This window comes from Rhipicephalus sanguineus, chromosome 1, assembly GCF_013339695.2.
Source record: "Rhipicephalus sanguineus isolate Rsan-2018 chromosome 1, BIME_Rsan_1.4, whole genome shotgun sequence".
NCBI classification, from domain to species: Eukaryota; Metazoa; Arthropoda; class Arachnida; order Ixodida; family Ixodidae; genus Rhipicephalus; species Rhipicephalus sanguineus.
This window is the reverse complement of record NC_051176.1, coordinates 149,868,738-149,882,242: the sequence shown is the minus strand read 5'-3', so window position 1 is coordinate 149,882,242 and position 13,505 is coordinate 149,868,738. Positions and strand designations below refer to the sequence as shown.

The 13,505-nt window shown below is 47.9% G+C and overlaps 1 protein-coding gene across 1 annotated transcript in view; it reads right to left on the bottom strand.

The window, feature by feature from the left end:
- Positions 1 to 8,496, bottom strand: part of LOC119400186 (frequenin-1) — a 335,183-nt gene extending 326,687 nt beyond the window's left edge. The window contains exon 1 of the mRNA XM_037667189.2: positions 8,239 to 8,496. Coding sequence (XP_037523117.1) covers positions 8,239 to 8,302 — 64 coding nt within the window. The 5' untranslated portion in view covers positions 8,303 to 8,496. The remainder of the gene's footprint in view (positions 1 to 8,238) is intronic.
- Between the last annotated feature and the right edge of the window lie 5,009 nt (positions 8,497 to 13,505).

The following is a 13,505-nucleotide window of genomic DNA, read 5'->3' as shown; positions in this document are numbered from 1 at the left end:
TCGTTCAGGAGGGCGGTAATGAACAGCCTCGACTCTAATGAAGTGAAGACCGAAGAGCTTGACGTGAAGCAGCCGGTTTAATGTTCCAGTAGGGTCACTAAGCTCGAGGCACGGCAGAAAAACAGAGTACCGTAATAGGAGTCAAGGAAAAGGCAGCGCGTGTCGAGCACAGTTCAGGACAGCCTGGAGGGAACTATATGTAGTTGAACTGCTGCACGTGGCGGCAAAGGAACAGGATGACTCCAGGCAGGCCCGTAGCCGGGGGGGGGGGGGGGAGTTTGGCCCCTCTCCCCCGAAATATTGCTGGAGGCGTTCCGAAAGTAATGAAAATAGGTGTTTTTCTCAAATAGCCGAGGTTTTCACCAAGTGCCCCCCCCCACCCCCCCCACCCCCCCAAAAAAAAAAATCCGGGCCTGACTCCGGGTGTGAATGTTATATTTCAGGCGACAGCCTTCGACATTTGTTTCGAGTTACCAGCGAATCCATAGGATCTTACGGAACATCCAAACCGAAAGCATACGTGCAGTGTGTGGCGGCTGCTCCTATATATATAGTCACCGCAGCTGTTCATAAAAATTTATCAGTCAGAGCTCTTGCTTACAAAGCTTTGAAATTTAATTTTTAATCATGAAGTCGCTAAGTTCACTGTCAAGGCTATATAATAATTTCTGGGGTTCTACGTCCTAAAACCATGGTATGAATATGAGAGACACCGTAGGGGAGGGCTCCGGAAATTTTGACCACCTGGGGTACTTTAAAGTGCACCTAAGCCTGAGTACGCGGGCCTCAAGCATTTTCGCCTCCATCGAAGCCTCGTAGCGCAACCCCTTAATTAACACGGCAGATGAAATAAATTTTCGTGCCATTCAATAACCAAGTGCAGAAAATAGCCCAATAGCACAGAAAACGTCTATTCATAAAATCGCCAGCCTCAAGTGAGGCCGTTATTAATTGGCTTTTCAAGTTTTTGTTTATTCAAAAGTACCGGCTATAGAACACAATAATAATATCTGGGGTTTAACGTCCCAAAACCACCATATGATTATGAGAGACGCCGTAGTGGAGGGCTCCGGAAATTTTGACCACCTGGGGTTCTTTAACGTGCACCTAAATCTAAGTACACGGGCCTCAAACATTTTCGCCTCCATCGAAAATGCAGCCGCCGCGGCCGGGATTCGATCCCGCGACCTTCGGGGTCAGCAGCCGAGCGCCATAACCACTAGACCACCGTGGCGGGGCACTATAGAACACAAGAACTACAACTGTGACATAGCTTGTGGTGGTTCGGTAGTTATAGTATAAGGTACATTGATAACGTATTTGGCCTTACACTTGGGTCTTATCATGCGACGACATGCGTTTGATGTAGCGTGATAACAAACGGGGCCCACTGTGCAATGAAAAGCGATGTCCGAATGCACTCGCCTCAGTCGATAGACAATGGACATCCGTATGAACAAGCGAGTAAGGTAACCCAGAACACCGCGCATCCTAAATACGGCAGGTTTCTGTCGGATGGCAGCTTCTTTCCTTTTCCGCGCACTTCTAGGGTCAGAAGTGCGGACGTTGTTGCGTTTTTTCATCTCCCTGAACGGCATCATGTATAGTGAAGCCAAATGGATTCACTAATGTGTACTTCTGATATATAGCGAATGCAAAGCGCAGGTCCCGTTTGTCGATCACAGAAATTACGGCGAAAAGTGGTCTTCGTGTAATCTTTCTGCACATTAACATATACTGCGTTGTCCTTCTTAAAAGTGGCGTGCGCGTGTATAACCAACACGCAAATTTATATGCACGCGTTGGTGCGCCCCGGAGGCTATCGCGGTACAATAAAGGTCACGTCGATGCAAGTTGCTTTCCTCAATCGAATGTGAAAGATTTAAAGAAAGGGGGGTGGGGGGCAGCATCTGTCTCCTGTGAATCTCATTCAATCATTCGTTCCTTCAGCGTAAAGGACTCGGAAATCGGCACGTATACCATGTGAAGTTTGGCAGCTGTCTAGTAAAAACTAAACGGGCGCTTCAACCGAAAAAGAACCGAGGGAAAAATAATAAATCCAGGAGCGAGAAATTTGCCCGACGCGGAAGCGACCTTTACACAGAGAAGACGCACTAACTCCAAAACTAGTTAAGTATTTTTTCACGTTGTTTTCTTTTTCTTCTTGCCAGGAGAGCTAAGATAGTTCTAAACGCACTTGCGCCGCAGGATACGTTTTAGTAATGCGTCACAGCCGTTTCTTTCGCCTCATCCTTTTTTTTTTCTTTTTTTGAAGAGCAAAATAATAAAAACAATAATTTCGGGGGTTTCGCGTGCCAAAACAACGATATGATAATGAGGCGCACCGTATTTAGTGACTTCGGATTAATTTTGACCACCTGGGGTTCCTTAGCGTGCACCGAAATCTAAGCATGCAGGTGTTCTTGCATGGCGCTCCCATCGAAATACGGGTGCCGTGACACCTTACGTGCTACGCAAGCAGGGCGAGGTAAGAGCATAACGACACTATTGATTACAGTATGTGTCGCGCTGTCATATGCTGCCCACTCATCTAAGAGTTGAGAATTATAAAGCTTCTGTGGCGTTCTATACGTGCGAATTTATTTACGTAAAACACGCATCTGCGTAAAATACGAAATCGCAGTATGAAACTAGATACGCTTGACTGGTTGAAAATGAGTTTCCGTCACGGAACTGATGAAAAGTGTGTGCGTGTGTGTGTGTGTGTGTGTGTGTGTGTGTGTGTGTGTGTGTGTGTGTGTGTGTGTGTGTGTGTGTGTGTGTGTGTGTGTGTGTGTGTGTGTGTGTGTGTGCGTGCGTGTGTGTGTGCGTGTGTGTGTGTGTGTGTGCGCGTGCGTGTGTGTGTGCGTGCGTGTGTGTGTGTGTGTGTGTGTGTGTGTGTGTGTGTGTGTGTGTGTGTGTGTGTGTGTGTGTGTGTGTGTGTGTGTCACTTTCGAAGTACATATAACGCGCGAAACACTGCACGCGATCTATAGTTCCTAATAAAACACGTCAATGGCAAGAAGAAAAAAAGAAAAATATGGCTGGATCTCCCATAATCGAGAATAGATGGAAGCATGAAACGGCTACCGGCAACGCAGATTGGTTGGAGATGATACTAGCCCCATTCTTAATATGCGGCCACCACGCGACGCAGGCCTGCAAGCTTACTGAGCCGGAATGAACCTGTTGAACTGAACCACGTTGCAGGTCCCGTCTCGGCTAAACACCATCCGCGCCGCACCATGCGCTGCCGGCGTGGTCACTTAGCGTGGCGCCATCCCTCGAAGGAGGCGGCGCAAAACCCGCCGATCACTTAAGCGCGCGCAAACAAGGACAAAGGGAGGTGAGGACAACACAAGCGCTTTATGTGTTCCGTGAGTTGCGCGGTGCGAAACTCACGGACAACCCTGCCTCAGCGCCAAAAGATAAAAATCATGGGTATGGTGCGTGCTTCTGCCTTAGAACATCGCTATTGGAAATGATAAATAAAACTTCAGCGTGCTAGACGTTACAGCTTCAGTGATATTGTAAATAAACCTTAAGAAGAACTCGGAAGCAATATTTTTTGTAACTTTTTCGGGCAGTAACTAGCATATGTACTGCTGTACCGTAGAAGGGGTTGGGGGCCGAAGACCGCATTTTCTTAACTTTTGACTCGTTGCCCGGATGTTCTCGTTTTGTTGCCCGGATAACGGCTCTTGATTTTGCCTCAAGGCCACTTGAAGGTCGTCGAAAACAGCAGCCAAAAGCATTCCATGCTTAAAACAAAGATACAAGCCTTGTGAAGGAAACTTGGTGATGTTACATGAAGCAGCGTCGACCTGGAGAGTGCAGTGCGACTATCACCCAAGTGTTTGTGCCTTGTCAACAGCAGCTTTCACCTACTCTTTCAGGAAGGGGTCTGACCAGCGCGCGAGAATACACGCTTCGTACCAATGGTCCCTGCAACGGATGCCTTGCCTGGTGGCACACACGACATACCCACGTCGCGCGACGTGCAATCCGGAAGAGTCAGTGCGAACCACGCCACGAAAGGAATATTGCCCGTAGTTATATGTAAAATGCGGCATTGCGTAATACAAGGCTAATAAAGATATTGTGTGTTTGGCACAGTACGAAAAAGGTCAAGACTACAATAAGAATTCGTCTAAATTGCTAACGAAGCGTCGGAGTAACAATAACTGCAACGAGAGAAGCACAGCGAAATTCTGCGGTTATATAGCCTTTATGGAAGGACTTAAAGCGTGCTGTGTGCCCTGCAAAATAAAACCCAGGAAACCCTAATATTATCTCCGTAAGAATTCAGGCGGATAACAACAATAACGATAGATACGGTATTAGTGCTTACTAGACCAATGTGGCGTTCGAGTTATGAAAAAGCAGCATTTAATAATCGTTTTTCAATCCATGCGTGGTTTCGTTCTTTATTGTGCCTTCACCTTGCTTCGTCCTTCGTCACCCACTCCGACTAAAGTCCCTTGATATATAGAAAGTAGCGACACTCTCCTCCATATTCTCTCCCAAGTGTCCAACCCTCCTCTCCCAAGTGTCCAAACTGTATCTATCTCCTCTCCCAAACGACCACCGTGCGGGCGCCGGCCCTATAACCCGGCTCGCGCCACTTTCCTATCAAGAATGCTATGCCACGCAGATAACGCGCGCGATTCCCAGGCGACGGCCCGTGAAGTGGGGAGGTGGAAGGCAGGAGAGGAGGGCGCTCGGCGTGGCGGCTCGGTTAAAAGAAAGACGGTACTTTCCCAAAAATATCCAGGGACTTTAACTCCGACTGATTCGCAGCGGCACCAACGGTGGCAATGCGAACTGAAGGCGCAAGGCCGCAAACGCAGCTGATGAGCAGTAAAAGCGTGCAAGAACCTTTTTGAAACAAACCACTTCGCCAGCGCTCGCTGCTCCGAACATTTACTGGAGAAATCTCGTTCGGCAGACTCGTAGCAATTTCGCGTTGCCGCGGCCAGAAGCGTGTCTGGGAAGCATTACACTAGTCGTCACGCGAGATCGAGAGTGCCGAGAGTGCTTCGTTTAGAACCACTGGCTTCCTGCAACAGCGGTACCGGTGAGCCTAACCGCTAGGCCTATAGCTGCTGGCCTTGACCGACTTCCTGCGTACCGAGTCCTTCGAAGGTATATAGTTGTGAGCCCTGTGGCGCAGCTTGCTGCAGGAACGTTGAATTTAGCGTGGTCATCTCAAATGCAGGTGGGGGAAATGTCAAAACCCAATGCTCCGTAGTTTTTACAGCGAAAGCTGTTTTGAAACCTCAACAGCAGCTGATTTTGGTAGCGTATAGTTGCCCGCCGCCGCCGCCCGTGTCCGTAACAGCTATTGCGCACAATGAGAAAAAAAAAATACGGGGAGCGGGATTTGCACCCACACACTCTGCGTGGCTGCCGAGTATGTTACCACAGATTCATGCCGGTTGTTGAAACTCCTTCGCGAAAAGACACCTGGTCATTCCTCATTGCAGGTAATGAAGGCGCTTATGCGACCACACGCAATCTCACCCTTCGGGCTGCCCATCGCCATGACGCAACCAGCCCTGAGGAGGCTGCACCGTTCTTCACATTTAAAGACATCACGAGACCTTACGAGACACAACGCGCCCCGTTCATCCCACTCCCTGATTCCTGTATACGAGCGGTGGCTACGGCTCTCGGGCGCCTACAGACCTACACACTAGTCTTTACTTTATACACATCTCCACATGTTACCCAGACTTCTACCCGGTCTGCGGTGCCTCCCCGATGACGTATCACGTCACAGCAGGGTGCGAAGCTCTACCCCCTTTCCACCCCACAACCTGGAGCAATGGGGGGGGGTGGTGCTGCGGGTATTCCGTGGTACGGTATAGGCCAGTAGGATTCGTTATACGTAGGGCTCCGTGTTTTCGGATAAATCCGAAAAAATCCGATAAACACTCGCCGGTAAAATTTTTGACAATTCGAATTTATCCGATAAACTCCGATCTTAACGGCCAATATGACCCTGCTTCGTTCTTTATCGCAAGGGCATGTTCTAAGCGGTCATGGATACATCGGCCTGTTTGGCTGACGTAAACTTTGGCTCACGCACCAGTTTTGCCGTGCACTCTATCATGGTGTTGAAATACACTGAACCACGCTGATGGACCTCTAGGCAGCCTCTTTTGAAGCAAATGTCCGGTGGCACGCACGATGCTAGGTAGTGATCAACTATTTCGGAAATACCAACATGATGTCAGTGCGATAGACATTGCGACGATAAGCTCTTCGATGAAAGACCGCCCGATTTCCATCACCATCGACGATTCGCCGTAACTCCGCGGACATCCATCAGTGGTGGTGCCTGCAACCTTCTACGACGACGAGCTTCCTTGACGTAGGACCCTCATGATAGACTTGCGAGTAGTTAGTGCAGTGTAACACACTTATCAGATGGCATGTTGATACAAACCGCTCACCAGAAGGTTGGAAAGGCTTTAGCCGACATAGCTGTGTTCTTCTCCGATTAAAAGCTGAGAATCACCAACCGAAAGGAGTCGTGCTTCTATAAGCGGCAGCAACCTCGTAAAATTTATTAGCAGAACTTGTTGCTTGGCTGGTTAGTACGCAACTTCGAGAAAAATTTAGACGCATAAGCATCACGCTCTTTTCTTGTGCTTCTACTTTCTGCTGGTGGTGCTTATGCGTCTATAGGTTTTTCTCGAAGCTAGTAAAGTACACTTGCGACTATTACAACAAGCTTTAAGGTTGTAATACGCAAAAACGTAGGTGTCTTGTATTCAAGTCTTTGTGCTTGTGTGTATATGTCTTGTGCGTACAGACCTTCCAGACAACACAAGTGCGCTTCGTGTGTTGCGATATGTTCGTGTTCAGGTATCATTTCATTTTGGAGTATTGCGAATGATGCAAAATTAAACTCCGAATTTCAGAAAGTTAAGGAGCTACGAGAAATGAACTCCGATAAACACCGAATTTTTGCCAGAAAAATAAACCCCGAGAAACACCCTCCGAATTTCAAGAAAAATAAACTCCGAAAACACGGAGCCCTAATTATACGCCATGGTTCCGTAGGCATGCATGTGAGCTTTCATTAGGCATGTTGCGTTGCTTTTTCGAGCGCCTGTCTGAGAAAATAAATTCTTCATGGGGTTCAGCGTGCTTCCCACAGAGCTATAAAACAGATTACTCTTATAGCATAGCTTCTGCATTATCAAGGTCTCTAACCTCTGACTCGCACTAAGCTCTTCATTTGTAATGTGCCAGCCGTCTAATGATGAACAGCGCACAAATTATGCGCTCGTATTTTACTTTTATCTGATATCCTGGCGCTCTTTGGCCACAGCTGGTCCTTGCGCCATTAAACACAACATATCATTAACATCATTATTTTACTTTTCTCCTCATGTAAGTAGAACGCTTTTTCTGGAGCGTGACAATGATTGTCGCGCTCGGCGTGCTCTTTAGTCATACTCGGCCGCCACGTACTATTTTTTATGCTACTATTGCAAAACTATGATACATTTCCAGAAATCAAGATCATTGAAACTAATTGACTCCTCTCGTTAGAACGATGAAAGCCACAGCGAATTCACTTTTACGCGCCATTGCATTCGTCGTTTGCTAATGCGTCCCATTAAATGTTTTGAGGCAACAACATCAAGTCATCAAAGTCAGATCGTCTTCAAAAGTATAGTTGAAAATCCAATGAGCTGAAGAGGAAAAAGAGACAGCTAGAAGGGCTGCCGGAATTTAAAGGCAAAAATAAATCGGGGCATGTATTTGCAATGCAGCCTCTACGCTGGAGTGGTTCGTAAGAACAGGCGCCGGCCAAGCGTGATTGGCGAAGATGCCCGACAAATCAAAAAAGGATCTCGAGAGCGAAAAGCTTTGTGAATTCTGCCAACAACCAGGCAGTGTATTCACAAACCTTCTCTCAAGACATCAGGCTGATCATGCTCGTGAGCTGAAGACCGTTCCAACGCCAGCCATTAGGGGTAGCTGTGAATACATGCCCCTGCGGAACTTGTTACACGCACCTAGCAATGTCAGAGGTTTAGTCAGCCCGTCGGTAAAACAGTAGTCAACAGTTTACTCGCTAACCAACAATTCGCTCAATTAATTGATCAATCAGAGGGCCAGACAATCAATTAATTGATCGATGGTCGAGGAGGGTGCGTCAATAATTCGCGAAGGGCCTGTCTGTAAGGAGCGCGAACGTCGCCGTCGTCTGCCACTCACAGTAGGTCTCATTGACGAGCTGGTTGACGACCTCCTTCTTGAGCTTGCTGTTCTTCTTGCCCATGGCTCAGCGCTCTCACGATTGCCCTCGGCTTGCAGGTGGTTGGTCTCGCACGGCACTGCCGGCTGACGTTGAGCGGCGCGAGCACGTGTGCTGCTGCTGCTGCACGGGCGGTGGCGCGGGCCTCCGGTGACCGTGCGTCCGCTGCCGGCGGACCGCTCTCTTCGTCTGGCCCCGCGCGCGGCTTGGACACCGGCAAAAAAGGCGCGCACACCGAATCGAGCGCACCCAGCGTCGCCGCGCAGGTTTCCCTTCGGAGGGACGAGCACCGCGGTGGCTGGCGCCATCTGGGCAAGTTCGCTGGTATTGCGCCGACATCACCGGCCCCATACTCAAAGCTGGTCACACCAAGTGCCAAGCGATGATCGGAAGTGCGAAAACCTTATCCAACCAGCCTCCCCTCCCCGGCATTTTTTTTATATATCCCGTTTCTTGAAGGCAGAGATGTTTCTTGTTCAACATCTCCCGTTCAAATTGTATAACGTAGCTTACGTAATCGCCAATACGCCTTTCAAGCAATCAGGAAAGACCAAAGTCAAATGACGCGTTCACCCACTAGCCAGAATTTTTTTTTTGTTTGTTTGTTTCTGTGGCGCAGGCGCTCACTCCTTGTATTTTTCCACTCTCGTTGTTCCCCATATCCCACGCCCTCCATCTGGCTTCTTTTCGTTGTCCCTTTAAACAAAATTCTCATTATACCCACGTTTGTGCACTGTCATTCTCTATAACTCATTCATACTTATTCGGTCTGGGTTTAGCATCGCTCTAGGGCTCTTCCCCACTGATCCTATCATATATATGTATATTTTTTTAATATCATCATAGCCCTGACAACGCCCACTGCAGGGCAGAGGCCTCTCCCAAGTTTCTCCGATGAAGTCGGTCCTATGCTTGATGCGGCCGCGTTATCCCCGCAAACTTCTTAATCAACCTCATCTGCCCCCCTAACTCCATGCCTCCCCCTGCCGCGTTTGCCTACTCTTAGAGTCTTCTCTGTCTCTCTTAATGACGAGCGGTTATGTTGGCTTCTCACTAAATACCCTGCCCATGCCCATTTCTTCTTCTAAATTCCGATTAAGATGTCATTAGCGCACGTTTGGTCCCTGATCCACTATGCTCTCTTTCTCTCCCTTAGGGTTACAGCTATCATTTTCCTTTCCATGGCTCGAAGCGTCGTCCTCAATTTAATATAACATTTTATATAACATTCAGGAGCCCTTCCCCCCTAGGAGAAATGGGGGCAATCGAAGCGTGGCGTGGGCGTGCCGGACCTACTACCTTTCTTTACTTCCCTCTTTCTTTCGCACTGTGCAACGCTCCCTCTTAACGTAAGCGTTCAGTTTTGCGACAGGTAGTGGCCGTCTCCGGAACGCTGTTTTCGGGCTGAATCGGCATGGCGTCTTTGATGTTCTTTCCATCGTTCGTCCGCTCTAGAACGGCCCAACGTAAGGACCATGACGCGATCATGGAAACACAGGTTAGGAATTCGATTTTGTCGAAGTTGGAATCTTCGTGAAATGTGCAATTCCCGATATCAACCCTACGTGTTGTCCGGCAGATCGCTTTTAGTCCGCGAACATGAAATATTTCAATGTAGCGCCCATAGCAGGTGTTCGGTGTACTGCTTCCCAATTTTTTTTTTGTATCCTTGATAGAACGCATTCGTATTCTTCAGTTCACATTGGACAAGCATGGGCGCGTGGCACTGCGTTTAAGGCACTCGCTTTCGGACCGGGGGGACCCGAGTTGAAACCCAAGCCCCGTAAAGAAGATCTATTTAGTTTTTTTAATCTATTTAGTTATTATTCCTGTGGTGCGCGCCAGCTGTGGGTAAGGAGGGTTCTTGAGCGAACGAGACAAGTTTTCTTGTTTTTTTTTTCAGGAAGTGGGTTTTTTAACACCAATACCACCAGCTTCACATGTCAGTCAATACAAGCTCCACTTGAAAAACTCAATAATCCCATATTAGCCTATGCGGCTCGGCTCCCAGAATAAGGACCCGGGAGAACCTATATGTCACACGTGGCGAGTCCCGTATGACCATGTGAACGTGCTGGTGCCTAAAAAGCTGTTTATTTATTTATTTATTGCTGGCTTGTTTGATTGCTTGTTTGTTTGTTCGTTTGCTTGTTTGTTTGTTTGTTTGTTTGTTTGTTTGTTTGTTTTGTTTGTTTGTTTGTTTGTTTGTTTGTTTGTTTGTTTGTTTGTTTGTTTGGTTGTTTGTTTGTTTGTTTGCTTGCTTGCTTTTATATTTTGATGCAACGAAACCCTGTTGGACTAGAGCAGGAAAAGAGAGGGAAACTAGTAATTAAAAAAAAACTGGGCTCCAATCCATACTGTGCAGCAGGTGGTTGGCAAACGAAGCTGTTGTAACACTTGATCCGATAGATCAATGACGCGTAACCTGGAACGCGCTGCATGAAATGATTAAGAGGAAGATAATTAAAAGCAATGTACCATCGTGTTTACGCTGTTCTTCTGGAGTTCGAACTATTCGTGGCCTTCCCATGGCTGTGCACATAAGAAAAATTGCTCCTGTGCGAAAATTTCATGCCATACATTACAGCGAAAGACGTTGTGTGATCACAACAGCCAATTTTGATGGCGTAGTTGTCCGCCGCCGCGGGTGTCCGTAACCGCTATCATGCACAAAGAGAAAAAAACATCCAGGATCGGGTGGGATTTGAACCCAGACCCTCTGCGTGGCAGTCGAATATTCCACCACAGACCCACGCCGGTGCTTGAGACTCCTTCGCAAAAAAATTAAAAAAAAACGCCAGGCCTGCGCGGATAGTGCAGCACAGTAACAGCGAAAGCTGGAAGAGCGGCATTTCTAGATTGGGTGGTTGGTTGATCCTCAGCTACTTGGCGCAACCCACCTTGGGGGATCGGCGATGAAACGGGTGGTACCTTATTTTAGAAATAAATTTGTTTTAAAATCCGAATATGTTTAGGAATGGATGGTATAAAAATAAATCACTGATCCAATCCAGATTTTCAAAAAAAAAACCAATAGGTTGAAACAGTGACATTGTACATAAACTTAACATTCTATTCTTTTTGTTTCCCGTAAAAAATCGCACACGGCTCCGCAAACGTTCCTGTGGCTAAAGCCCATTTCAGTTGCACCAAAGGAAAGAACCACCGGAAGGGATAAACTTAAGCCCATTCTTCGGAGAGGTTGTTCTAACAATCGTTTTCTTTGATTTGTGAACAATCTGCATGTTAAAAAGAAATGATGCAGAGATTCACTCGTTGCAGTGGAGGCATAAGGGTGACTGTACCAGACCCGACCTGTGTAGGTAAAAGTTCAGAGGGGGAACTCGGCATCGTATCCTGGTAATTGATATTTCTGCCCTTCTAGTGCAGCACGAACGATTTTTCCATGGATACTTAAGGTGAGGAAACTCAGATGTTGCCAAAGCCGGTTTCGCAAAGGTATCCGACGTGGCAAACTTTTCAAATCGCGCCGCTGAGACAAACGCCAACGTCGGCAAAATAGAGATTATGGGACCATTGTGTGATGCCATGCCACCGCAAGTGCATCTGCATATTCATTGAGGGTTAAACCCTTGTGACCTGGTACCCACACTAAGCGAATAAGACGATAATGTCTTGGGACAAGAGAATAAAATACTTCTAAGGCATTCGAGAAATTAGGTGCAGTTAATGCAGAGCAGATAGACAGTCTGTCAGAATGACAGCTTCTGTTATTGATAGGGGTAATTTACGCAAGGCTAGGACAATCGCAAGCAATTCCGATTGATAAATAGGCGTAAAGTCGGGTAAACGAATTGAAAAAGACTAATCCAAAGCTGAGGATGCAATTCCCACTCCCGCCTTTTCTTCACAAACTGAAGCGTCACTCGCTATAACGATATTTGTTTCTAAATTTGACAGGTGGTCTTCCAAAACTGCATTCAGGTACCTATTGGGTAAATGTTTGCATTCCTTAGTAAATATATTGTCGAACACTATTCTAATTGTTTGAGGAGATCTGTTAAATACCAGTACCTCACGAAGGTTTACTTGTCTTTTTTCCAAGAATTTCTGTGCGACAATCACTTGTGGACACCTTAATCTAGACCACTGGCGGTTAAAAAAGGACGTCGGCTCATTAATAAAAACATACTGTTAAGGTGTTTAATAGACAGCACTCAACGACAATGAGTAATGGCGACAGTCACGGCAAGGCACGAACTCCCTGCGCGAGCGGCGTTCTTTCTTCAAGCAGCCAAAGAGGATGACCCACTAGAAGGCGCTGGAGAGGGTAACCCATTACCATGTCCCAAGGCTTCTCTACAATTACCCCGGGTACGAAAAGGGAGCCGTCCGGCGACCTAACAGCTCGTCACTATGAGTGGGTCATAGTAGGCCTTGAGGCGCTCCACGTTGACAATGTCGCGCCCTCGACGGCGCATGTCCGAAGCTGGTTCGGTGGGTTCGATCAAGTAGTTGACCGGGGATGTGCGCTCGACGATCCGGTATGGGCATTCGTATTTCGGCAACAGTTTTGAAGAAAGGCCACTTGCAGTGGTAGGGACCGAGAGCCATACGAGCACTCCAGGAAGGAACGTGGGTTCAGAAGTAGTGGTGCCATCGCGAATGCTCTTCTGCAGCTCTTGTTCCTGCGTCGTAAATGTCTTGGCAAGCTCGCGACACTCTTCAGCGAGCCTGGCTGTGTCAGAAATAGGCGCACACTCAGATGAATCCGGCTTGTATGGAAGTATCGTGTCGATGGTGTGCGACGGGTGCCTTCCGTACAGTAAGAAGAACGGTGAAAAACCAGTAGTGCTCTGAGGGGCGGTGTTATAGGCGTAGGTGACGAAGGGCAGAATGGCATCCCAATTGGTGTGATCGGCGGCGACGTACATTGACAGCATGTCGCCGAGCGTGCGGTTAAAGCGTTCGGTTAGGCCATTCGTCTGCGGGTGATAAGCAGTAGTTTTGCGGTGAACAGCATGGCACTCTTTCAGAATGGCTTCCACGACTTCCGATAAGAAGACACGGCCTCGGTCGCTGAGAAGCTCTTGGGGTGGACCGTGACGCAGTATGAATCGGTGTAGTAGGAAGGAGGCAACATCGCGCGCTGTAGCCGCTGGGAGGGCGGCGGTTTCGGCGTATCGCGTTAGATGGTCAACAGCGACGATGGCCCAGCGGTTACCAGCCGAACTCAGAGGAAGTGGTCCATACAAATCGATGCCCA